Source organism: Dromiciops gliroides, chromosome 2 (genome assembly GCF_019393635.1).
Source record: "Dromiciops gliroides isolate mDroGli1 chromosome 2, mDroGli1.pri, whole genome shotgun sequence".
Classification (NCBI taxonomy): domain Eukaryota; kingdom Metazoa; phylum Chordata; class Mammalia; order Microbiotheria; family Microbiotheriidae; genus Dromiciops; species Dromiciops gliroides.
Window position 1 is genome coordinate 550,871,845 of NC_057862.1, and position 27,732 is coordinate 550,899,576.

The 27,732-nt window shown below is 35.0% G+C and overlaps 1 protein-coding gene across 1 annotated transcript in view; it reads right to left on the reverse strand.

Annotated features, from left to right (window-relative positions):
* Positions 1–1,226: 1,226 nt before the first annotated feature.
* Positions 1,227–27,732, reverse strand: part of ZC3H6 (zinc finger CCCH-type containing 6) — a 65,323-nt gene continuing 38,817 nt past the window's right edge. Inside the window, exons 9-12 of the mRNA XM_043986664.1 lie at positions 23,264–23,517; positions 18,986–19,494; positions 12,470–12,703; positions 1,227–10,046 (exon numbers count right to left, since the gene is read on the reverse strand). Of these exons, the coding sequence (XP_043842599.1) occupies positions 8,548–10,046; positions 12,470–12,703; positions 18,986–19,494; positions 23,264–23,517 (2,496 nt within the window). The 3' untranslated portion in view covers positions 1,227–8,547. The remainder of the gene's footprint in view (positions 10,047–12,469; positions 12,704–18,985; positions 19,495–23,263; positions 23,518–27,732) is intronic.

Consider the following 27,732-nt stretch of genomic DNA (forward strand, 5'->3'; position numbering starts at 1 on the left):
GTGTTTTCCTCATCTTTCAAATGGAGATAAATATTTGCACTGCCAACTTTACAGGAATATGAAGAAAACATTTTGGAAACCTAAAAGTACTACATATGTTCACTCAAAGTCAAAAGATAATCTGACTTGCAATCTCTCAAAGGCTGGAAATGACTAATGTAAAAGAAGTTATGCCATTCTTCATATAAGCATTTACAGTTCTTAATAATTTGGACATAATATGTATAGGACGGGAGAGACTTCTTTTGAACCATTCTAGAGGGCACATCTAGTACCAGTGGGTAGAAACAATTAATTAGCATTCTTATTTCAAGGAAGGAAAGCATCTACTATGTGGCAGAAACTGTACTAAGTTTTTCATAAATATTAACTCCTTTGAGCTTCACAAACACCTGGGAGGTCAGTGCTATTATCTCCATTTTACAGTTGAGAAAACTCAGGCAGACAGAGGTTAAATGACTTGCCTAGTGTTACCTAGCTAGTAAAAATCTTGAGGCCAGATTTGAACTTAGTTTTCCTGACTCCAGATTCATGTTCTATCCACTGTGCCACCTAGCTGCTATTTAAAAAACAAACAAACAAAAACTATTAAAACTGGAGTGGGGGGGAGGGCAGCTAGGTGGCGCAGTGGATAAAGCACCAGCCCTGAATTCAGGAGGACCTGAGTTCCAATCTGGCCTCATACACTTGACACTTGCTAACTGTGTGACCCTGGGCAAGTCACTTAACCCTCATTGCCCTGAAAAACAAAAAAGAAAAAAAAACAACCTGGAGCTGTCTGACAATAGGATGAGCTGTTTCTTCATTTGAGTAGGGTATAGTATTGGAGGAGAAACTGAAGACCATCTCTCAATGATGCTATGGATATTGGACTGAAGGAAATCTAAGGTCTCTTCCCAAAATTCAGTATGAACTCTGAGCCAAGCATGGCTCTTGCCTTTCTTCAAAAATGGTCATTTTACCAGCACCCCCAGAAGCAAGATACTTTATATCAAGAAAGCTTTAAAATAATTTTTTAGTTTATATTGATAAAGGATGTCAAAAGATTTTAAACTGTCATTAGACAAAGCACAACAATTAGGAAAAGAAATCGAATAAGCTCCAAGAAATATGGTTAACAAGCATTAGGTGAATTGTTGAGAAGCTTCCAATTCTGATCTAAAGGAAGTAGGGGAGGTGGCTTTATAGCTTTATTGATGGTAAACAAATAACAGAGTACTAGGAGAGAGATTAGAAATCACTTTATTTCAAGTCAGACAATGGAAAGTGTTACGGGAAGAAATTACAGAAACTTGGAACAGAACAAGATGCAACCGGGAAACAGTGAATGAGGAGAAAACAGAAGTTTTCCCTGATGTAGTCAAATGAATATGCCTTCAGTTAGGTCAGAAGTAGCAAAATGGCCTGTTACCAATGTCAACAAGTGTCAAAACCAAATGGTAATTGCTTCTGAATACCCAAAAGTTATCAGTTCACAAGGGTGCAATCAATAAAAACCCCTAAAGAGAAATGTAAGTGGTAATAGGGGTCCAGCATTTGATAGTTTGGGGAACCCAAATAGTGATAGTAGAATGTCAGAAATACCTAATACTGAAGTGGAGGAACTTGGGTTTTGCATAGCAAAAAATTATGCTCATGAAACTGGCAGAGAAATAGCCTATCATGAGTCTAAACACCCCCACTATATCCCAAGCCACAAAAGACATTAATACATTTGGATCCTGGAAAAACTGACAGATCAAAACAAGAAAAACAAACCCAAACCCACTATTGTGGAATTGTACATGTAAACCCTTTCAAAGTTTTTGAAGGAATACAAATATCAAGAACTAGGGCAATTTGGTATTTTGAATGACTTTTGTGATTGTCACTCTTAACAAGGAATGCCATTCCATTATGTGAAAAATCTCTCAAGTCACATGACTTCCCTCTTAAGCATTTGAAGTGCAAATGCTAATAAGAGATGGATGAAAACTCTGGTAATAATACTTATCCCATATGTAGCTTATTTTCACATGTGTATCCTGTGTTTCTTTCCCCGACCCGCCCAAAAAGCTTCAACATACTACACAACCAATTCTCAAATATTGGTGGTAGTGAAGATACATGGATAATTCAAAATACAGATTTTGGCTTACTTCTAACTATATCACAGTAAACTTTATATCTACTGAGAGTGAAGCAAAGTAAAAAGCAAATTTCACCTCCTCTCTAGATGTTACCAGGGTAGAGGTGTTAACCACTAATGAAATGCCCCAGTGGTGAGCATGAAGGGAAATATGGAAGCTGATAATCCACTTAATAGCTGTTAACATGTCAAGCTTGTTAGTTTTTCCTTGAAAACACAAAATTGAATGTCAAGTGACTAAAAAGCAAATAATGTTGTATGCTATTCCAAGAAATGACAATGCAGTTTGAGGCCAAGAATAAAATGAACACTTTTCTTTACATATACCTCTGATAAATAAACGTCTCACTAAAAATAGCAATGACAGTCAGAAAATGTTTCAGGTTGAAAAGAAAATAGAAAACTGTTGAGTCACAAAAAAAGCAATAATGAATTTTAAAACTTCAAAGGGAGAATTACTATTCCTTGTGAATACTGATTGTTGTTATTCTAGCCAGTAAACCTGGTTACCAAGGAGTTAACCCACACATTGTTTACTTTCTTTTCAAAAAGAAAGGAATTTAAAAGGTCACTGGCTTAAATCCTTGAGAAATTTTGAGGAAATTACCCAACAAAGGCAAAGGATATATTTTATAATAAATAATGATCTATGATTATAGTTGTTTCATTTTTGTGTATACCAAGAAACCCTCAAAGACCAATGGGAAAAAGTCATTTTTATCTACTTGATTTGCCCGATCATCCACATATTATCTTAGTGTACTCCAGTACTCTCTGAGGTATGTGGTACCATAAAGTAGAATACAGGGGAAACTGAATTACCCCTATGACCTACACTATTCAAGCTACTTATCTGGGGAAAATAGGGATGGAGAAAGTGCCCTATGTTTATTGGAGAAGAGAATTCACAAAGTCGCTGGCCCTTTAACATAATCAAGAGTTTATAGCTGCCATAAAATAATTTTGTCCTTACTATTCTAATAAAATGGTATCTTAACTTTAACTCTTGGGTTTAATGCATTAAGAAACCATTCAATTAAGCATTTATAAAACACCTAAAATATGGCCAGAATTAAGCTTGTTCCTGGGGGAGTATACACAAAGTATAGCAGATGTGTTCCTGTCTTTGAGCCATTTACAAGCTAATTCCAAATGTGCTTTTTATTTATTGTTATCTAAAAACATAGATTATTCTACATACGCATTAAAAGCAGAGGAAAGATTAAAAGCCCTTTCTTAGGTTTGCACCCCTTTAAGGAGAAAGTGCCCAAAGGGCTATGGGTGCAACTAGTTAAGTACCATAAATCTAACCATGATGTTTATTACTGGAGTTTTGTGAACATCAGGATCCATTCAGACTGGTTCTGTAAAACATATTAAGCTACCTGTAGGGAAGTAGAGTGGATCCACTAAAGTCCTACCCTGATGATTCATTGTGGCATGGAGTTGACCCTGAGTTCTCAAAGGCTATTCCAGTAAAGCACAAGCTCTAGCAGGTTTTACTATGCTAGAGAAGCTTTAAGTATGGGCTTAGCAGTTGACTGAGTATCAGGCTGTCTAAATGCAAAGAGGCTCATCACCAGAAAAGCGTTCAGCAAGTGATGAAATTTTCAGCTACCAGAATTTCATGGAATGTGGTGGGGCTGGATCTGCATCTGGGGAGGGAGAATCGAGTTGATGAAATTATAAAGCTTTCAAAAGATTAAGGTATTCTAACGACTGTCTCTCATTAGGGAAGGAATTTTAAATATTCAATTAAGGGCCTTCTTTGCTACACTTGGATTATGTTTACTACACAAAGATTTCTCTGAACTGATTATCAGTTCACTAGTGGTCTAGAAATTCAACAGGTAAAACTTTAGGTTCATTTCCAGCAAGTTGATTATAAAGAATAGCCAAAAACATGGAAAACCTACATTTCAGCAATGTTCACAAAAGCAGACTACTGGAGGAAGCACAGAGACTTGATAGTTTGAAGACCACTTGAATAATGAGACTGTCTTTGCATTTCCACAGATAACAAGAACTGAATAAACTCACTAACTAGGTGCAAGGAAAAGAGACAAGCTTTGCCAACAGAATCCTGTATCATACATAGAGCAGACCCTTTCCCACCATATCTAAGACCTCAAGGTCAAAGGCCCAAGAAATCTGCTACCTTCTAAGCAACCTATAGCTTTCACTGTATTTGTCAGAGGCAATAATACTTTGCTTGATCAAATGGTCATTCTGATATAAGTGACATTACCTTTCTGAAATACTTAGCACTATCACAAGCTTCACATGAACACTGAAAGTCATGTACTGCACGGAATGGGACAAGCTGGTTTCTAAGAGCCATGGAAAAAATACGATTGAGCTTGTTACCTCAGACAAACTTTGCATTAACCAAGCACACCACATAGAAGCAGCCTTTTACAGCAATTAAAAAACTCCACCACTCAGTATCATGCTTTGTAAATTTGTATAAATGTCCCATTTTCAACACACACACACACACACACACACACACACACACACAATGAAAACCCTGAAGCAAGGATTTTTTTTCTGTTTATAAATTATACAAACTATAATTTAGGAAACCGGTACTTGTTGAAATTATGAAGCAAATTACTAGGCAAATGTGACCTTTAAGAAATATGAATGAAGACTCTAAAATAATTTCAGCATACACCATTGAAACTTCACAAGTCGCTTTCGAAGTTGTACAACTTAATTCATCCTAGTAGGTATAGAAGGATTATGTTTACAAAGTAGTTATAAAGTGATTTTCTATTTACAAAATGCTTTACAATAATTATTATTTCTTTCAACATCTGTGAGCAGTCATATAATCTTCATTTCATAAACGAAGGAATAGACATAAAATAAATTCATTTGTTTAGGGCAAATACATTTACAACCAATATACGAAGTCATAATTTTTAAACTCTTAGTCTGATGTGCCACACTATCATACCCCTTAAAAAAAATTATACAGGTGAATTAAATGAACCTTTCTTTTCTAATCAAAGGTCCTACTCTCAAAATAAAGAGGACAGTACAAAAACAGATCAAATTCAAGCAAGCAATCAGAAAACCTGATATCATTACTCCTACCCATGAAATTTGGTTTCATTCTACATTTTAAATAAAATATTAAAAACCTTGGGGTTTGGAATCTATGCAAGGGGTGAATCTAGGGACATGAAATGCTTTAAGGTTACAGCTTGAAGAGACCTATGACCTCAGGGTAAGACTTGAGACTAGTTCAAAGTTGGGGAATCTTCTAAAAACAGAAGTCTGAGGCTATATGCAATAGCCAAATCAGATTTGAGAAAGAGCAATGTTCAAATAGATTATGATCTTTTGTACTTCAGTTCAGAATCCTGATCACAACAGGTAACTAACTATATCCATCTAAATAAAAACTAAAGCACACAAGTGTGGAACTATGAAAAGAACCATTATGCCATAAAGTAGTATAGATGGAGAAACTTCTGAATCAGACTTTCCCCAAGGCCATAACCTATTCCTAGTTGCCTCTGGAATCTTCATGAATGTTAAGGGAAAAGGGTATAATTTGCTTTACAAGACACTAATGGCTTAAATATCTAGCTCAACCCTGTAAGTGGCTTATACATCAGAGAATATTGCTCCATGTGAAGTTTTGGTGAGGAAAAAAGGTTAAAGTAGTCATCACATCCTCTAAGTTCTGCTTTCCTAAGGGAACTTAATTATTAATAAAAATACTCAAAAAGAAAAGTAAAAGTAAGAAGAGTAAATTTTCTTTTCTGGTAGCTGATTTTATCCATAATCCCTGTTATAAGATTAGTTTAGGTATTGTCTATTTTACCAATGCTGTAAATTAAAAAACACAGTGCCAGTTCTTGTAGAATGTTATCAGTGTAACAGCTATTAATAGACTCCCTTTATATTTTTATAATTTTGTTTAAAATGTCGCAAATACAATTAATGAACTACAGTTACATCAATATAAAAATACATTAAAATTATCTGTATTGGTCAGTGTATTTGACATGCCAGTGTGGGAAAGCAATTTCTTTCTTAACCAGATACATCTCAATAAAACTAATTATATGTGAAATGATGTATTTTAAAACTTAAAGCATTCTTTATATAATATATTCACTTACGTTGAAAACTGTAACCAAAACCCTACCTATGCAACATGTCCGATAACTACCAATTGAGCAACCTTATTTATATTCATGAATGTTAACCTTTACTGTTGATAACTTTTTAGTAGAAGGTAGGTCCTCTAATATTCAAAAGGATAGAAATCAAGGCTACTGGCTTAGATCCTATCTTAAATATGAACAGATATTATCTTTTCATATGTTATTAAAATGTGCGCAGTATTTAAATATATTATGAGGATTCTTGAGATACATGGATAAACTAATTATAGCTATTAAGTGATTAAATAGTTTCAAAAATGCAATGATGCTCCTCATGAAGCTCAATATAGCAAAACTAGTATTTAATTTTAACTACGCAAAAATAAATGTGTGTGTGTATATATATATATTAAAAATATATATGACTTAAATTTTACTCCCTCTACTGAGTGTTTTTTTATTAGACAATTGTTTCCTTAGTTAGGAAGGCAGAATTTGTAATATGATGACTACGTCACAGTGGCTTAAAGACTTTTTTTTAATTTAACCCAAAAGAGCTGTCCATGGCTATCAAGCAATCAAAAGAAAATCAGTAGGCAATCTCATTTATACCTTAATAATATAGTGCTGCACCTCCCATTAAAAAAAATTCTTATGGAATAGACATACATTTGTTATTCTAACTGCAACTCAGTTTCAGTATAAGATGTAATCAGGTCAAATAATAACAAATAATGAATGAAAAGTAAAGAGTGAACATGCATTAATATTAGACATTATGCTATTATCCGAGTACCTAGGTACAAAGATGACAGGTTCCCACAGAAACAATTAGCCATGTAATTTTAAAAATTACTTAGCAAAAGTGGTCATTTTTATTTGAGGACCAATTTCTAGGCTAAGCTTAAAAAGTTAACTTTTACTTTCATTATGTTTTATAATGAAATGCTCCTCTCAAAGTTACCTACTGAATTTGCTAACAGCAAACACTATCATATTACTTTAGTTTAGGATATATGAATATAAATGTAATACTTATTTTTCAGTTCTAAACAATATGTGCATGACAAAGTTTGAAACAAATAGGCTAGCCATTATTTGTACACTATAATAAATACACAAGAATACAAGGCTTTATAAAAATACGATTTCTAATCAATTTAGGAGATTTACAAACCATGAGAATATTAAATATTCAAACACAAGATAATCCCTTTTGTGGTAGACTGCCCACTGGGCTAGATTTAAAAGAGGTTTTTCTGTGGTAGTTGTGTACAGCTGATTATATCAGTAATCTCTGTATAAGATTGGTTCAGGTATTTTCTATTTTCCAAGAGTTATAAGTAAAAATACGGTACCTGGTCATTTAGAACATTATCAGTTTAATAGTCACTAATAGACTCCCACTATATCTTTTAAAAATTTTGTTAAAAATGCTGAAGACACGATGAATACAAGTACTGTAGTAACATCAATACAAAAAAGCAATACAAATAAAGCTGCTGAATACAAAAATACATTGAAATACATAAACAGCACAATGTAACCTATAGCACTAATTCAGAATTGTTTTATGTGAACAATTAAATAAAAAGTTTTGTATTAGACAACTTAGGTATTCTCACCTTTTAACATTTTAGTTACATACTTCACAATTTTTTATATACAGTATAGAAGAAAATACTTTGAAAAGATATGACATTTTAAATGCTTTAGATGATATAGTTATCATTTACACAAAAATACTGACAGAATGAATAAAAGTGATGTTCCTAACATCAATTGCTCTAAAAAGTGAGGATTAAGTTTTTTTTACTTCATTTGTTTATATTTCAGTTAGCAGGTTTGACCTGATGAATTCAGAAGATCTTAATCTGAAATATTTGTTTCAAAGTAATATATACTGTATTGCTTGAAACTATACATCATATAAAAGTGGCAATTATTTGACTGAACGTTGATTATGAAAGACAGCTTGCACATATACAGTTTGAGTGTTGAGTTCTTCATGATGTTTTATTTACAATGAAAAGTGCTTCCATCAGCTCTAACGTGATACATGTTTCTATGTGTCAATTATTACAGTCTCCCTGAAGCTGAAAAACATATGTAGAAAATACCACATCTTTGCAAACACTAGAGCACATAACTGCATGTGGTTCTGGAATTAGCAGCTGAAAAAGTGTTGATAATTATAATTTTAAAATAAATAAAGCATAGAGGTAAACCAGTTACAAAAGAGCAGAGAACTGCAATAGTCACAACAGTAAAAAGAATCTTTTAATAAAGCAATTACTAACAAAATGGTGAAGCTGTTGGATCAAAAGTCTTAAAAACATCCTTCAGGGATTTATCATCTGATTCTCCATTTGGATCATTATCTGGCATTTGATTCACCTGTCCTGGCTGTCTTGTCTGTCTCGGATCACTGTACTGTGGTCTTATTAATCCTGTTAAAGCCTGGATTGGAAGGTTGTGCACTGCTGGTGCAGTACTGGAGTGTGGGGGCTCAGGTTTAACCTGAGTCTTAACAGTATTATTCTGTTTATCTGACTGGGAGTCAACTGGCCCATCTGTAGTCTTTTCCAAATTTGGAGTGGTCTTCTGCAAAGCTTCTGAAGGAGAAAGCTCATTTCTGCCATTGTTTTGCAAGCCACTGATTTTTTTCTGGTTCTCTCCATTCTCTCCTAAAGAAAGCAGTGCTGAGTCTGCTAAAGATAATGAACCATGTTCTCTTGGGTCATACAAACTAATGCCACTAAGAATAGAGCTGGGTGTTCCCAGTCTAACACCAGTTGAAGTTAACAGTTTAGGAGCATAGGGAGGAAGAGAATCAGACTCAGATTTATTAGTTACTGCCCCTGAAGTGTGTGATGAACCAGAACTAGGTCTGGCCAAACGTGGATCAAATTTTGATGGATGAGGATCCTTTGCAATTCCATGAGATTCTGTACTGGATATCCTATGAAGTCTGGGATCAACACTTTTCTGTAACCTAGGATCCCCTAATTTATTTCCTGGACTATGGGTTTCTCCAGGTTGGTCCAAGTATACAATTCTTGTAGTAGTATTTTTGGCTTTTGCTGCTAATCTTGGATCAGCTGGCATTGTACTTTGATGAATATCACTATTTATGTTACGTAATTTATTTAGCCTCTGGTCAGCTATAAGCGGGGGAAGAGGTAAGTTGATTGATGAAACTGGGTCAGGTTTAGGTAAGGGGACTGGAAGTAAATCTTCAGGAGCCCATACAATATGTTTTGCAAAGTTTGGTTTGGTCAGGATAATATCCATTTTAATATGGCTGAACTGTCTAAGCTGTGACCTTGGATCTTGTAGCGTTATACCAGGTAAAGATTCCAAAGGTATTAGGAAAGCTTTTTCTCTCAGCTCTCTTTCTGTTTCTTCTTCTTCATCATCTATTCCTTTTTGTTTGACTTTAATTCCAGAATTTGTATGGTGTAAGTCAAACTTTCCTCCACCAACAGAAGGACTTACATGGCCACTTTCATTAAGTTTTAATTTCCTGGGATCTCGTGCAAGCCTAGGATCAAAAGGGGCAGAATCCAAAGGTTTTCTAGCACTTTGTCTTGGGACAGCCCTAAGTCTAGGATCAACAGCTTGGCTTCCTGTATTTTTGTCTTTAGCAAGTCTTGGATCAGTAGGAGTACCAAGTTCTGTGGAATGTTGTTGATTCCTTAGAGTCTCTGTTTGCTTCTGTAAAGTTTTCAATATTGATTTGACACTACTTCCCTCTTCCTCTTCACTACTGGAATACCAGTTAACATTATCATCTAAAAGCAAACAAAATTCAAAAAAGGTCACATTTAAATTTAAAATTTCAAAAAAAGCACATGGTCTCTATAATGAAGCTGAACTAATAATGAGGGAAATGAAAAAATGAGAGCTAGAGTAAGGTACTCTCTTGGGACCACTCTGTCCTACATAAACACTTGGTGAACACATATGTTTACACAAGTGCTAACTATAGTACTAGAGTCAATGACTTCCCTAGAGCAATGCATGTCAAAATAAAAAAAGAAATGGAGGCCACTAAATTGCACATAAGGATCCCTGTAGGCATATACTGACTTAGAAAACCACATATTAACATTATTCATATTTAAATAATTGGAGAGATATTAACTGTTCATGGGTAGGCAGGGCCCAATATAATAAAAATGATCATTCTAACCCAAACCAATTTATATATTCAATGTCATCCCAATTAAATTACCAAAGATTTATTTTACTGAATTAGAAAAAAATAATATCAAAGTTAATTTGGAAAAACAAAAAGTCAAGAATATCAAAGGAATTAATGAAAAAAAGTATAAAGGAAGGTGGTTTAGCAGTACCAGATTTTAAACTGTATTATAAGGCTATAATTATCAAAACTATCTGGTACTGGCTAAGAAATAGAAAGTAGATCAATGGAATGGCATAGACATACAATTTAGCAGCAAATAAACATAAAACCTTGTATCTGACAAGTGTAAAGACTTAAGATTTGGGGATAAGAATTCATTATTTGGTAAAAATTGTTGGGAAAACTGGAAAGTAGTATGGCAGAAACTGGGCAAGGATCAATATCTCACACCATTTACCAAATTAAGGTCAAAATGGATACATGACATACATATATATGTGTGTGTGTATGTGTGTATGTATATATGTATGAAGAGAGATTTTACAAGAAAATTAGAAAAATATATACAATTTTAATAAGCTTGTTCATCACTTTTCTCTCCCTGTAATAAATTGGAAACCACAATTTAAAAGGTGGAGACAAAGAAAAACACTATAAGGAAGCACATAGAAAACCATGAGAAATGATTACAATTTTATTTCTTTCTGTTTGTTTGTTTATTTATTTTTGTTTGTTTTGTTTTTGTGGAGCAATGGGGGTTAAGTGACTTGCCCAGGGTCACACAGCTAGTTAAGTGTCAAGTGTCTGAGGCAGGATTTGAACTCAGGTCCTCCTGAATCCAAGGCCCGTGGTTTATCCACTGTGCCACCTAGCTGCCCCACAATTTTATTTCAAAGAAGATTCCTACCTAAAAAAAGAAGCTATAAGAAGTCAAAAAGCACATTGAGGGGCATTTAGTAGGGGAGAAAACAACTTATTTCCCCTTTGCTATATTTTGTCATACTACAATGATCAATACTCAAAAAGATGACCTTGAAAAATAAAAATAAAGGTTTATGTTCCATATGCTATTTATAAGGGAAGCCCTGATTTTGATTTATTTTCCACCCACAAAAAGGTCAGTTTTTGAAGCTTCATTAGGAAATGACTAAGACAACTTAGTATCATGAAGTTTCTACAGGAGAGAAATATGTAGTAGCTATCTACTATTATTTCTATGAAGTTTCTACAGGACACAAACAGTTAGAAATCACCTGCTGGGAATACAGCTTTATTCAGTCATTCAAATATTTTATGTAAAAACATCTCTCCCTAGTCACCAAGCTCCTATCTATCTATCTATCTTCCTCATTAAGACTATTAAGTCTTCTGAAAGCAAGGACTATTTTGCTTTTTCTTTTTGTATCCACAGCCCTTGGCACAGGGTCTGGCATATAGTAAGCACTGAATAAATGCTTTTTCATTCATTTACTCACAATACAGAAAGAATAGGAAATTTTCCCAAATAGTCGACAAAGAATTATAGCACATTCATCACCCCAGAAAATGAGGTATATGAATTCACACAAATATTACAATGTAAATACCAACCTATTACTTATAACTGTTCGGTAGCCAACTGGAGATCCCAATTTCCAGATTAACTAGACTATTCTGAAGGGAGACTAGAAGTTAAAGGCCTATTTCCTCACGTTGATCCTTGGAACCCTTTGCTGTAACTCTGATCCATTTAATATTGGGCCTGTTCTTCAGCCTTATTTACTACTTCCCTTGTAGCATAACAGGTACAATACTTGGGTTGTCCATTTGTTAATGCTCACTAACATGTTCATTTCACTTCCTTTTCTAATCATTGTCTGCTTTTTTCATTTTAGTGTTTGCTCAAAGAGCTCATAGTTGTGGCAGTAAATGGAACCTATGGTGGGGCAGAGAGTTAGTGGGTGGGCAGTGGCAGAGTTAAGCAGAGTAGGGTAATCCTGGGTAAACTGAAGAAATCAAATTCTGACTTTGATCATTCTAGTCACAGAGCAAGGATAACAGGTAAGATGTTATTATATTGGACATTACCTTCTTCCTTGCTTAACGTCCTTTGAGATTGGTGAGCAACTGGTTCTCCATCCTCTTGATGTTTCTGACTAAGTCTTACAAAGAGGGCTTTCTGCATTGCAGGAAGGAAATCTGGTACATTTATACCAGTTTTATGGCCTGACGTGTTAATGCAATCTGACTCACTTCCACTGTTTAATGAGTCTTGAGCGGTATGAGGTTGGTGTTCAGCAAATTCACCATGCCACATTGCATCTGCACGTATTCAAGAACAATAAAAGAAACAAATATTGTATAATAACAAAATTTCACTGAATAATAATCAGCTTAAAAACAAGGTATGGATCCCCCAACACTGCCATCATTCTATAGTAAAGGCCATTATCACCCCACGCCTTGATTATTGAAGATTCTGCTGATGAGTATGCCTGCCTCATTCCAGTCCATCCTCTATTCAGCCATCAAAAGTACACTCTGAACAACTCAAAAAACTCCAATAGTTCCTTATTGCCTCAAGAATCACATACAAATTGCTATGTTTGGCATTCAAAGCCCTTTATGATATAGTCCCCTCCTACCTTAATAAACTTATACCTTACTCCCCAACCTGTACTCTTTGGTCCAGTGACATTGGCTGTTGGTTTGTTGTTGGGAAATGTTCAACCAACGAGGCACTCTCTCTGGGCATTTTTTCTGGTGGTTCCTTAGGTCTAGAATGCTTTTCTTCTTCATCTCTGCCAACTGACTTCCCTGGCTTCCTTTAAGTATCAACTGAAATCCTGTCTTGTCCTAGAACATTCCTTAACCCCTCTGTTAATTATTTCCCATTTATTCTGTATATAGCTTGCTTTGTTTATATTTGTCTGAATGTTGTCTTCCTCATTAGATTGTAAGCTCCTTGAGAGCAGGGACTGCCTTTTGCCTCTTTTTGTATCCCCAGAGCTTAGCACAGTGTCTGGCACTTAGATGTTTAATAAATGTGTATTATCTGATGTGACCATGGGCGAATTCCTTACTCTATCTGATCTCAAGGGTCTCTTACAAGAATCTATGATCATTTTCCAATTATACATTTCCCAAATGTTTCTTATGTCATATCTTATGCATAGGTCATTAATGGAAATATTCTATAGTTTACTTAAATAAATTTCTCCATTGCCTTTTGCATTACCCATAATTTTCATACTTTGGATACTGTGATGTTCTAAGTCATAAATATACAACATAACTAGAAAAACAGTGTTAAAAAGATGGATTCTGTGTCAGGAAAAAGCTTGGCATTGTTCAAAACATTGCACAAATTCCTAAATAAAATTTGACCTATTCTCTTCCTCCTGTTTATTTGTGGTCAGTTTACTGTCTATCTTGCAGTGCCTGTCCTAGATGTGTACTGGACATTGGACAACAGGCCAATGGTCTGGACAACATACATTTGTTTTTCCTATATAGACAATGAAGTTAACCTTTTTTGAATGGTGGCATTTTAGCTATTCATTGAATAAAGTCATGAATATCATTGGGAAGGCCTGTGTTATTCTTGGACTTAATATAATTAACTCAAAAGCATTTGCAAACAGGAGCATTTGGAGGAAATTCTTCATGATAGTGGTTCAGACCTTTGGTGACATTATGTCTTCATGTCAATCAAGTTCACATGATCTCTTTTTTTTAAAACCAATGACTTGGATAGCACCATTGACAATTTGCAGATTACACAGATTTGGGAGTGGTAGTTAACAATGGATTATAGATTCAGAATTCAAAAGTATCTCTACAGATTAGAACAGTGGACTGAATTGAAAAAGGATGAAATTTAATTGGGATAAATGGGATAAAGTTTTAGATGGGTTAAAAAAAATTACCTTCGCTAATACAAGATAGAAGAGACACTTTTCTAAAAAGAGATAGGTATTTTAGTAGACTATTTAGCTCAATATATTCAGGAACTAAGAAAGTTAATACAATTTTAAGTCACACTAAGAGAATTATAGCCTCCATGTACAAGGAGGTAAAAGTTCTACTGTGATACATATCAATCAATAAATACTCATTAAGAAAGTACTATATGACAGGCACTATGCTAAGCTTTCGGGAAACAAAAAGAGGCAAAAGACATTCCTTGTATTCAAGGTGCTTACAAACTAAACAGAAGGCTGTGGCATCAAGAAAAATGGGGTTGAAGTCTTACATTTAACAATTAGTACTGGAGTAACCACAGGCAAGTCACTTAACCTCTTATTGCCCCAGAAACTCTTTATTCTAAGTGGCAAACAGATTGTTCATCTTTATCTCTATCCCACATTGATGATGTCACAGGTCTGAACATCCAAATTCTTCAACTAAGAAAGAAAGTCCCTTTGTATTACCCTTGGCCAGACCATATCTGAAGCCTTGGAGGCAACATTTTAGGAAGATCACTGATAAACTGTTATGGGTCTAAAGGAAAGGAAGACAGCATCCAGAATGGTGATCCTCATGCTATATGAGAATCAGTTGCAAGAACTGGTGGGTTTATCTGAAGAAAAAAGCCTTCATCTTTAGCTGAAGAAAGATTAAATCTGTTCTATTTGGCCCTAGAGGGCAGAACTACAAGTGATGGATAAAAATAGATGAGAGGCAAATTTAGGCATGATGTTAAAAACATTCTGAAAAACTTCCTAACATTTAGTAATATCAAAAAGTACAATAGAGTAGGTCACTCCTCACTTGAAGTCTTCAAGTAAAGACTACATAAACACTTATGACCTCTACTGTAAAGAGAATTTTTTTTCAGAACTTGATGGCTACAAAGTACCTTCCAAACTGGAAATTCTGAGATTCTGGGATTTTGTATTATTTATACCAAGTACTCAATCTTTTTTGCATCATGGATCCTTTTTGGCAGTCAGGTGAAACTTATGGAACCCTCAATGTTCCTTTTTAAAAAAATGATAACTGAAAGAAAAACTATATTTCAGTTAGAGATTAATGAAAATAGCCATGTAATTTTTTTCCCATTCAAGTTCATGAACCCCCTGAAATCTTTCCAGACTCTCAAGGAGAAGTTATAGAGCAGAGGATCTTAATCTATGGTAATGGAGTTTATTTTTTTCTGGCCAATTGTGTGACTACAAAAATATGCTCTACAGTGGAAAATTACTTGTGAAAATGTCTATTTCCTTCCTACAGTTTCATCAAGAATAGACTCTAAATTTGAAATTATTTTCATAAAAATACTTTATCAAAATAAGAACTTTTTTATATGGGTTTGTAGTTATTGATGAATTGATGAAGACAGGTCATTATGAAAATGCTGACAAATCTATGCTGTTTTCTGATATTTATTATTCTTTTGTCACTTTCATCTATAAATGGAAATCGTCTAATAAAACTTCACTGGCTTTCACATCAAGCTTTCTATAGATCTGTTTTCACCTCTACTGCTTTTTTTGCTCTTTTATAAGATAATGTTCATACTCTTTCTTCATTCTCATGTTATACAAATACATTTGTACTTTAATGTGCTGTTGCTTCCTAGCTGACATATCTTCCCCCTTGGCAAGGAGATCAAGGGTTGGTTGGCTATGTGTGGCTTCTAGCTTCATTTGGTCCCCTCACTGTGGGTGACTATTCTACAGAAGTTAAAATTCTACAGAAAACAGGATTATCTTTGCAGTCTGACTTCCAACCTCATCAATGAATTGAAACTGATTTCTCCAAAGTTAATAATGATCTCTTAATTGCCAAATCTAATGGCCTTTTCTCAATTCTCATATTTCTTGACCTTTACATTGATCCACCTTTGAAACTGTCAATCACCCTTTTCTACTTGAAACTCTCTTCTCTCTAGGTTTTCATGACACTGTTCTCTCCTGGTTCTCCTTGTCTCTGTCTGATCAGTCTCCTCTACTGAATCTTTATCTAGGTCATGTCCATTAATCATGGGTATCCCAAAGGGCTCTTTCCTGAGTCTTTTTCTCCCTCGACTCTATTTCACTTGGTAATCTCATCAGATCCCAGAGATTTGACTATAATCTCTAGGCGGATGATAATTTTACCTTTCTCTTGATCTACAGTTTCACATTTCCAATTGCCCACTGGAAATCTTGAATTGGATGTTTTGTAGACAGCATAAACTTAACATGTCTAAAACTGAACTCATTACCTTTCCCCCCAAACCATCACTTCTTCTTAACTTCTCTATTATTGTCAAAAGTAACACCATCTTCCCAGTAACCTAGGTGTCATCTTCATTTTCACACTTTCTCTCTCAACCCCACCATCCCCAAGCCAATCAGTTGCTAAGTCTCATCATTTCTACCTTCAAAACATCTCTTATATACTCCTCTTTCTCTTCTTGAACACTTACTGCCCTGGAACAAGCCCTCGTCAACTTACTGCTGGACTACTGTAATAGTCTGCTTGTTACTATCTCTGCCTTAAGTCTGCCATACTCTAATCCATGCTCCATTCAGCTATCAAACTGATCTACCAAAAGCACAAGTCTGACCATATCACCTCCCCTCACATTCAATAATCTCCAGTAGTTTTCTATTAGCTTCAGGATCAAATATAAAATCTTCTGTTTGGCTTTTAAAGCACTTTATAATCTGCCATCTTCCTTTCCCACTCTTCTTACACTTTTTCTACCTATTCTGTGACCCATGATACTTGCCTCCTGGCTGTTCCTTATACAAGATCTCCATTCCCCAATTCCAAGTGTTTTTATTGGCTATCATTGGAACACTCTCCCCCCTCACCTCCACTTCTTTGCTTCTCTGGCTTTCTTAAGTCTTGACTAAAGTCTGAAAGAAGCTCTTCTCAATCTTTCTTAATCTTGGTGCCTTCCTTTAGGACCACCCCCAGTTTCTCACATCTTATTTGGATGGTGTCCCCCTCATTAAACTGTAAAGTTCCTTGAAAGCCAGACCTACTTTGTTTTTTAGCTTTCTTTGTACCCTGGCACTTAGCACACTGCCTAGCACACAGTAGATGCTTAATAAATGCTAGCTGACTAATTATCTTTGCCTGTCTCCATTTTACATTTTTCAGCAACAATGCCTTGTGTCAGAAGGTCAGGTTGCATTGTATTTATTTGCAGTGTCTTCATTTTTTGTCCTTTTTTCAAATCTGGCATTGTTCTTTTGCTCTAATTATAATATAATAATTATATGTGGTCTGATACCCATATACACACACACATACACACACACACACACACACACGCACACACATATATATATAATATATATATATAAAATCTGATTCTAAAATAAGTCATACTAGATAGAAACCAATCTTTTCCTGTCATTTATAAAAGAGGGTATATTTCACTGTTTTACTGATGCCAACTAGTTTTCAACATATTTAGCACCGACTGACTCACTTCTTGAAGACAAACTTTATGATATATAGGTATGAGACTTCGAAATAGTCTATAAACTTCGGTGTCTTTCATTTAAAAAATCTAAATCATATTTTACAACATATTTTCACAGTCTACCTTAATATTGAAGTAATCAAGTGCTAAATGATATATTTGATAATTCACATGTTTTATCTTAATCAACACTTAAATTATAACAATATTTAGCCCAACCAAGAATGGTTGATGTATACAACCAAATGAAGCATAAGACATTTTTATGAATGGTTAGTAGAGTGGAAAAAAGTACTATAGCTTGAGTATGAGAAGCTAGGTGCAAATCCCAGCTCTGCTATTAACTACTTTCATGAACTTAGGCAAGTCACTTAAATCTCTGTCCTTCAGAGAGGATTGAACTAGATAATCTCAAAAGTTTCTTTTCATCCTAGATGTATGATTCTATGAGGTAACTGGAATAAGTTTCATTATACAATTAATTAGCCAAATGACAGAAAAATGATTATTTCTTATTCATGAATTATTCAATTTTGATTTTTTAAAAAATCCAAATAATAAAACATTAATTTGGTCAAATGTTGAAATAAAAACATTAAATTATATTTTGATTGTGATGTCCTCATTTATTAGCAAGCCTTTACTGTTAAAAAATAATTTTCAATGTAATTTATTTCCCAAGAATTATTAGTTCCTCAGAAATGCTTAAGTATATAATTCTTCTGCACACAACCAAGAATGTAACAGTTTATCACCATGCCTAATTCTCAAGTATTTACAAACTGCACAAATATATTTTAAAATAATTTTTCTTTTTCTGGTGCAACTATATGAAATACGTGGAAGACACAGGATGTACCCTGTTTGTACTGTTCTATTGTTCTTCTAAGTACTTTGTTGACAGGATACCCTATTTTTATAGCTATCACTGGTGAACAGAGGCCATAATGATCAATTCCCCTCCCCCACAAGTCTATGTAATAACTCTCAGTCACACTGCCACTAAATCATATAAGTGACTTTATGAAAAACATCCTTTGGCTATGTATTGCCATCTAAAATTGTTCCTAAGAATACAACTTATTTAGTACTCAATAAATACTACACTTGTAAAATTATCTTAAAATGATAAAATGCTAAACAAAGAACTAAACATAGAATTTCAAAGATAAACTTACCACCGGAGTTATTGGCTGTCTGAAAATTATGTACAGCTTGATGTGAATAATAATTATCATAGAATTCAGCTGGGTTTTGTAGGGACTCGTAGTTGGCATTGAGCTGCATTTCATTGGGACCCTGCTGGTAAGATGGACCTGAAGAACACTGATTTTCCATAGTGATGTTCATCATATGTCCCTGGACTCCTGTTGAGTTATAGGAACCACTCATACCTGGTGGAGTTAAAGGTGGGCCTGGTTGAATGGGTCCTCCAGATTGATTATGAGGTCCTAAAAATCCAGGTGGACCAGGTTGCAATGGTGGGCTATGTGGCATTGGTGGGCCAGGAGGACCTGTACATTGGTGGTGTCCAGGGGAACCTGGGTGCATTGCAGGACCATTGTGTCCCTGAGACATATTAGGACCAGGACCTGGACTTGACCCTGAATTGTACATATGCTGATGTGGGTTGTTTCCCTGAAACTGTGGTCCTGGTGGTGAGGCACTGTTATAAAATGCTGGTGGCCTGTAAAAAGAAAGAATATGTTTATGTTTTTCTTAACTTAAATCTTGAGAAAAAAAAGTGTAAATACCTAAATGAATATTCATAAGTACTTTCTACCAAAGATAGAAACCATAAATATTACTTTTAAAGTTTTTTTGAAGTATTAATTTTGCTTAACATTTACAAGATGTTTTGTGTTGTTTTTCTTATTTCCACTGCTTCCTCAGTTCCTATTGATAACCTGTTGCTTCCTTATTCTTCTTAATCTGCCTCTGTCTTGATTACTGATGTTATTACAAAATGTTATTATTATCTTAAGTGCTATGCTATAGAATAGACATGTAAAAATTCTAGACATTTTCAAAAGCTATTTTCCTGGTTTGTATTTTAATATACCACCAGTGTATATCCTAAGATGGAAATTATAAGACTTATTTTTTTAATTAATTAATTAATTAATTTAAGTTTTCAACCTTTGTTTAGATAAGATTTCCAATTTCAATTTTTTCTCCCTCCCTCCCCTAGACAGCAGGTAATCTGATATATAACATTAAACACATTTCTGCATTAAGACTTATTTTCTTAATATTTTCCTCAGTGGACAATGAAGTCTGAAACAAATTCCTTATTGCTAACAGCATCAATTTTGTCACATTATCTTTGTAAAATGAAAAACACAATTCTTCTTTATTTACCCATATGACAAATATTCTCTGAAGAAAGGTACTATGATATTTATTATAACTACACCTACAAAGCATTAAAAAGTTTACAAATTGCCTTACATATATTTTTCCATTTGAGCCTTACAACAACTCCATAAAATGGATAGTTACAAGGTATTACTCTCATTCTTACAGAGGAGAAAATGCACTAAGTGACCTGCCTATGGTCACATGACTATCAAAGTGGTCATTTAAGCCCTAGTTTTCCTAATTACAAACCTAGCATTACATCCACTATAACACACTGTAACATTTTTTAGTCCTCCTCATTCTTACTGTTCTCCCTACAAAAAAAAAATCTAGTGGTGGTGATATAGAGGTCATCTCCATAAATGTATAGTGGAAATATACCATCATACAGTCAAACTTGATACAGAGAATTATTCTAAAAGTATAATTGCAATTAGTATAAAATGACAAATTATTCTCTTAGTTTCATTTCTTTTTCACCAAGATTAAATGTCTCAAAACGAGTGCCAAGTGAGGACATTTCAAAATGGTTCTATATTTTCTTTAAGATACTTTGGTATAGGGCCAGCTGGGTGGCACAGTGGATAGAGCACCAGCCCTGGAGTCAGGAGGACCTGAGTTCAAATCTGGCCTCAGACACTTAACACTTACTAGCTGTGTGACCCAGGGCAAGTAACTTAGCCCTCATTGTCCCACCAAAAAAAAAAAAAAAGGAAAAAAAGATACTTTAGTATATTTAACATTTGAACATTCCTTTTAGTCAAACATTACTCATGCTAATTAAGCACACTATCCAACTTTCAAAGATAATGTTTCAAAAATGGAAGAAATGTTAGTGATATGTTTTATAATATGTAAAAGTGGTAGATTCCCTTCAATTCAATTTAAAATGTATTAGCACCACCATGCAAAGTACTTTAATAAGTGCTAGAACACATACAACGTTTAAATAATTCATGATCCTTTGGGGAAGGTACTTTGGTGTAGCAGAAAAAGCACAGGATCTGGAGTTAGAGCTTAATTAAGTGTAAGCTGATCTACTTTTATGTATTTTGGCAAATAAGCTTAATTTCTTTCAGACTCAGTTGTTTTATCAGTAAGGTAGGCACAACAATATTGACATGTCTGGAGGATTCAATGAAAATATATGCATATACATGTACATATACATGCATATACATAGATATATATCTATATCTATATATATGTTCTCTATGTCTTAAAGGCACTTGTGAGTGATTGTTATTAGCACTGTAATGATAACTAGATGCCATCCAATGACTTTGGGGGGGGGGTTTCTTTTAGTCTCAAGGAGTTATACATACTGAAAGGGAAAATGCATATTAGAATTAGTCCTCTCCTAATATACTTGTTCACTTTTTAACTAATGTATCATTTTACCCACATTTTATTTTGTATGCCTTTCAGGATTTGTCCCCTTATGATAATGAATAGCCCTATAGTTATTCATTAGCTTATTATTTATTGTCTCTCATTTGGGCCATTAAATAAAGAGGTGGGGAATTTCACTGATTGTTCACATTACCAAACATTTAACTTATCATTCTGGCACTACTTGAATTCATCTGGATGGAATAGCAGTAAGTTCATATCAAAATTAAAACATATGTGGCAAGCTTTACATAGTAGTTGTAAGTATCTTTGATATGTTCAATTATAATAATTGCTATCTATTGGTTTAAATAGTCACATGTTTTGGTCCAAAAGAACAGCAATGTACATGGTATTTTGGGATCCACTGCTGCTTATTCTTCCCTCTATTTCTTCAGAAGCAGTCTGGAGAAGAGGAAAATGGGAGCATTTAGTAATTCCTGAATGCCACAGAGACAATTATGAGGGCACATAAGATCAAAGGTAGCTAACAGATGATTCCTTTATTCTCTTTTGAAAATGTTAAACTTATAAAATAGTTCAAAAAGGAGAAGGAAGTCATCTACGATCTTTCTTTTGTTTTTTCATCTATGATCTTTTAAAAAATACTACATAGGCTAATGTAGGAAAATTTGGGAGATCCAATGGTTCACCTTTTCTCTAATCCTGATAATAAATAAAGGCTTCTCATCTCACACAGAAATTTAAGCACTAAACTTAATAGCTATTTTAAGGCTACTGAAGCTTAGAAATACCTTGAGAATACCACGGAAGATTGCTAGCTAGATGATAATAAAAATTATTTGCAATCGGGCAACATTTTACAAAGTACTTTTCTGGAGGAATCTGAGGACTTGAGTTCAAATCCTAGTCCTGCTACTAGGCACCTGTGTGTCCTTGGAAAAGTCAAAACCTTTCTGGGCCCCAGAGATCTCATTTGTAAAATCAGAATGTTGGACTCAGATGATCTCTAAGGTCTCTTTCAGTTCTAAATCCTATGACATCTGTAGGTAGGTTATCAAAATGTCATTATCAGATGACTTGCTTTTTAAGTTCATAACTGGCAGAGCTGAGATATGAATCTAAATCCTTTGACTCCAATTTCAGTGCTTTGAAGCAGTGGTTAAAAAATTCTAATTCTTAGAGGGAAGTTCTGGTATTGTTCCTTAGGAGTACAACTTCTAAGGGCAGCCACAAACACTTTACTGGTACTGAACTAGAGAAGTGTAAATAAGGATGCCAGAAACAATTCAGATTGTGGTTACGGTGCTACACTGTTAGGTGGTGCCTTGAAGTGGGAAAGGTTAGAGGAAATGTAAAAGATGGTATCATTAGCCACCCTTCATGTTGCCAGACCTAGGAAAAGAACATTTACAACTTCATGAAAAAGAGGTTTCATCTCCATGTTAAAATGTCTGGGATCTTCCAAACTAGTACTTCCACATAAAAATCATGGGAGAAACAGTTTGGGAGGACTAGACAAAACAAAATCAAGGCTGAAAACAAAAGGACAAAATTATTGATTAAAATGAAAAAAAATATCCTTGCAACTAACAATTTAACATTTGTTAAATTAGTGTACTATTAGGTACAGGGATCATGTGGAAAGCAGACAAGGAGGCCTCATTTTACATAAGAATCAGACCTTTGTTTGAAAGCATAGTATTTTACTATGGAACTTTACTACTGGAATTCTGACTTACTTCTTCCCAATCTTGTGTGCTAAATCCACAGTAGGTTTTACAACTATTTCAAAGAGAGATGGAATTTTCTTAAATTCATCAGAAAGATCTGCTTGAAAGTTATCTTCTGATTCTGAAAATGAAAAATGCTCTGGTGGGGTTGGCAAAAGGCCAACTCCTGGAGGTGGTTTAGGAAGAGGAGCAATGCCACGCCTTCTAAGTTCTTCTAACTCCCTTTCATCTTCATTTTGTGGTTCCTCTTCAGTATTCAGAACCTAAAAGAAGATTACATTATTTTTATGCAACTGAGGCCTATCATGAAAACAAGTTCTTGACTAGAGTATTATCTGCCCTTTGAACAATTCCTAATGCTATCTTAGCATACTATATTATCATCTTATATTGCTCCTCTCCCTCTCTCTCTCTCTCTCTCTCTCTCTCTCTCTCTCTCTCTCTCTCTCTCTCGTCCCTCCCCTCACTCTACAAATAAGTTCAGGTAGCTCCTTTTTCCTAAACAAAAACAAAAAACCCTTCCTTAATTTCCCACTGTTTCCCCTCAAGCTATCATCTCTGTTTTCTATCAAACTCCTGTGAAGAAGACTTTACTTGCTGTCTCTACCAGTAATTCAATCCCTTGTAATCTACTTTCAGTCTCTACTATTCTACTGAACTCTCTCTCTCTCTCTCTCTCTCTCTCTCTCTCTAGGTCACTACATTCCCTAACATCTTTTTATCTGTTATCTTTTTTTACCTCAGCATCATATAACTCTGTAGACCATGTCATCACCTTCCCTTTGTTGGCTTCTTTGATGCTGTACTCTCATGGTTAATTTGCATTTTTAACTAATGCTTTTTACCTCTTTTGCTGGATCCTCACCTTCTTCTCACTCCTGAAATATGGATCTTTCTTAAAGTACTTACCATTTTTGGCCTTCTTTTCCATTATTATCCCCCATGACTTTAATGATCATCTCCATGCAGATGACTCCTAAATCTAGATTTTCACTTCTCAAATTCTCCCCAGAAAGCCAAAACCATATTTTAACTTTCTGCTATATACTTCTATCTCTATGTCCCATTTGCACTTAAAATAATATGTGTAAAACAGAACTCATTATCTTCCTCCCTCATCATGATCTTCCCTCTAGTTTTTCCATTTCTGCCAATGATGCCTTCATTTTCCCAATCTCATAATTTTAGAATTGTCTTTGGCTCTTTTTTCCCCCTTATCCCACATGTTCAAATAGCTGCCAAATTTTACCAATCATACTTCTTCAATTTCTTCTGTATCTGGTTCTTCATTTTTACTCCCACTATAACCACCCTTGTTTGGGCACTTACTTCTTTCTTTAACTATTGCAATAGCCTCTTAACTAGTCTTCCTGCCTCCATTGTAGCCTTTCTACAATCCATACTCCACATTGCTGCATGACTAATTTTAATGCATCTCTAGTAATAAACTTTCAATGACTTCCTATTGTCTAATTTAAAAAGTATAAACTCTTTTTTTTTTTTTTTGGTGAGGCAATTGGGGTTAAGTGACTTGTCCAGGGTCACATAGCTACTAAGTGTCAAGGGTCTGAGGCCAGATTTGAACTCAGGTCCTCCTGAATCCAGGGCTGGTGTTCTATCCACTGCACCACCTAACTGGCCCTAAAAAGAATAAACTCTTGATCCAAGAATCTAATGCCCTCCAACATTTGGTTCAAAACTACCCATCCAGTTTTACCTGACATTACCATCTTTTTATCTTTTACATGTCAACCAGCTAGGATTACTCTGTCCTTCCCCATTCTTATTCTTCCCTCTCCAATCTCCATGGCTTTGTATTATACTACCCCCATCTTTAAAAGCCCTTTCCTGGGGCAGCTAGGTGGTGCAGTGGATAAAGCACTGGTTCTGGATTCGGGAGGACCTGAGTTCAAATCCGGACTCAGACATGACACTTACTAGCTGTGTGACCTTGGGCAAGTCACTTAACCCTCGTTGCCCCACAAAAAAAGAAACAAACAAACAAAAGCCCTTTCCTTCCTTCAAGTCCCAGCTTAGATGCCACCTGTTCCTTGAAGCCTCTGCTGGACTCCCTAACCCTGCTCCTTCCTCAAATTTCTTATAGGCTTTTGCATGGACATTGCATTTATGTTGCTTACCATGGTATTACATTTATTTGTAAATTACATTACATTGATTTTGATACCAGTGGATTATAAGCAATTTCAAAGTAGGGCTTATGCCATATCTACCAATATATTCCCAGGACCTAGTACAAATCTGTTCACAGCAGGTACTTAACACACATTGGCAGAATTTTAATATTGAATATTTACTGAATAATTCCTGTCTATTTCCATTTGCTTTTAAATCCTCAAAGCAAGACATTATTTGGTTCCTCTAGTTTTCTAATTACCTAAAAAATATTAGGTCTTTTTCATTAACTGCCTAACAAATGCATAATCCAGTGGAACTCTGAGTCATGATGATGGTAGTAACACACACACACACACACACACACATACACGTACGTTTCCCCTTAACCAATGAAACAGAGGTATATATTCTATTACTTTCATTTTGCAGATATGAAATTAAGGTTCATTGTCACAAAACCAGTAATAATGATGGTAATTGGGGGCGGCTAGGTGGCACAGTGGATAAAGCACCAGCCCTGGATTCAGGAGGACCTGAGTTCAAATCCAGCCTCAGACACTTGACACTTACTAGCTGTGTGACCCTGGGCAAGTCACTTAACCCCCACTGCGCTGCCAAAAAAAAAATAATGATGATGATCATGGTAATTCTTAAATCAATACTTAATTTTGTATGCACCAAAGGGTTGATAACTGACTATAATGATATACGATATCTCAAGATATATAATCTGTTCAAAATTATCCAGTGAGGAATTGGAAATTTCCAATATTTTCTTCCTCTTAAAGAATTATTCTGAGGAAGGGAAACAATTTTTACTCTTCAAGAACTTTCTTAAAACAATTTAGAGTTTTTGTTAAACTATCAATGAAAGAATAACAAATTTGTTCCAATTTGGACCAAATTCAATTCAATTTAATTGAATAAATATTAATTAAATACCTACTCTGTGCAAGACAGTTTGGGAATATAATGACAACAAAGAGTCCTTGACCTTAGGGAACTTACATTCTACTGGAGTAATATGACATGTACACAGATAAATAAATACAAAGTTATTTAATGAATAAAAGAATACAACTAGGGGATGACAAAATGCTTCATGGAGAAGTGACACCTAAACTGTGCTTAATCAGCTTCATCATTAAAGGAATTTAATGATTCTGAAAGACAGAGACAAGAAGGGAGTACATTTCAGGGATGGGAACAGCCTATGCAAAAGCACAAAGACAGAAGAGAAAATTCCAAGTTCAGGGAAATTATGGTCTAGTTTGGCTAAAAAATATATGAAGGATAGTAATAAAAAATAAGAATGGAAAAGGAGATTGGAACCAGATTATAGAGAGCCTTAAAATACAGGATGAGGAATGTGTTATTTTATCCTCGGGGCCATCAGAAGTTACTGGAGATTTTTTAAAATAGGGGTTGATGTCAAAACTGTGTCTTAAAAAAATTATTCTGACAACTTTGTGGATAATGAATTAGAGACTGAAACCAGGGAGACCCATTAGGTTTTAAAATAGTTATCATGTGATAGGGCATGATATAATAAGGGCCTAATACAAGGATTATAGCCAAGTAAATGAAGAGAAGGTGACATAGCAGAATATCTGTGCCAAATAATAAATGAAGGTTGAACTACAATGAATTAACTGATGTGAGAGTTGTGACAATAAAATAAAGAGGCTACAGCAACTGACTGAATATGGGGAATTCAGGAAGAGGGAAGAATCAAGGATGATTCTGTCAGTATGAAAACTAGATGACTAGGAGGAATGTCGACCTTCAAAGGAAACAAGTGGAAGGTGGAGTAGGGATTTATAGGAAGAAAGATAAAAAGTTCTGTTTTAGAAAAGTTGAGTTTGAAATGTCAAAGGAAAATCCAAGAAAAAAATGCCCTGTGATAATGGTTTGAAATTCAGAAAAGAGATCAGAGTTGGATACAGAAATCTGGTAATTATTTATGTAGAGATGATTACCTATAGGAGTGGGTGAGATCATTATGCAAGGGGTCATATGGAGGGAAAGCAGTATGAGACAGTTTATGGGGGGATAATGATTGAGCAAAAAGAGAATGAAAAGGAATGGCTAGTTAGGAAGGGATCCCTGTTACAGAAACCAAGGGAGAAAAGAGGATTCTGGGAAAAGTGATGTTTAACTGTGTCAGAAACTGGAAGAGGTCGGGGGGCAGAGGATCAGAAAAGTCCTTTAGATCTAGTGGTTAAGAGGCCATTGGTAACTTCTGAGGAAGGGCTTTCCAAAAAGCAGTGGAATCCAAATCCAGATTGCAAAAGGCTGAGAAGTGAGTGGATAGTGAGAATGTAAAGGCAATGCATGTAGTC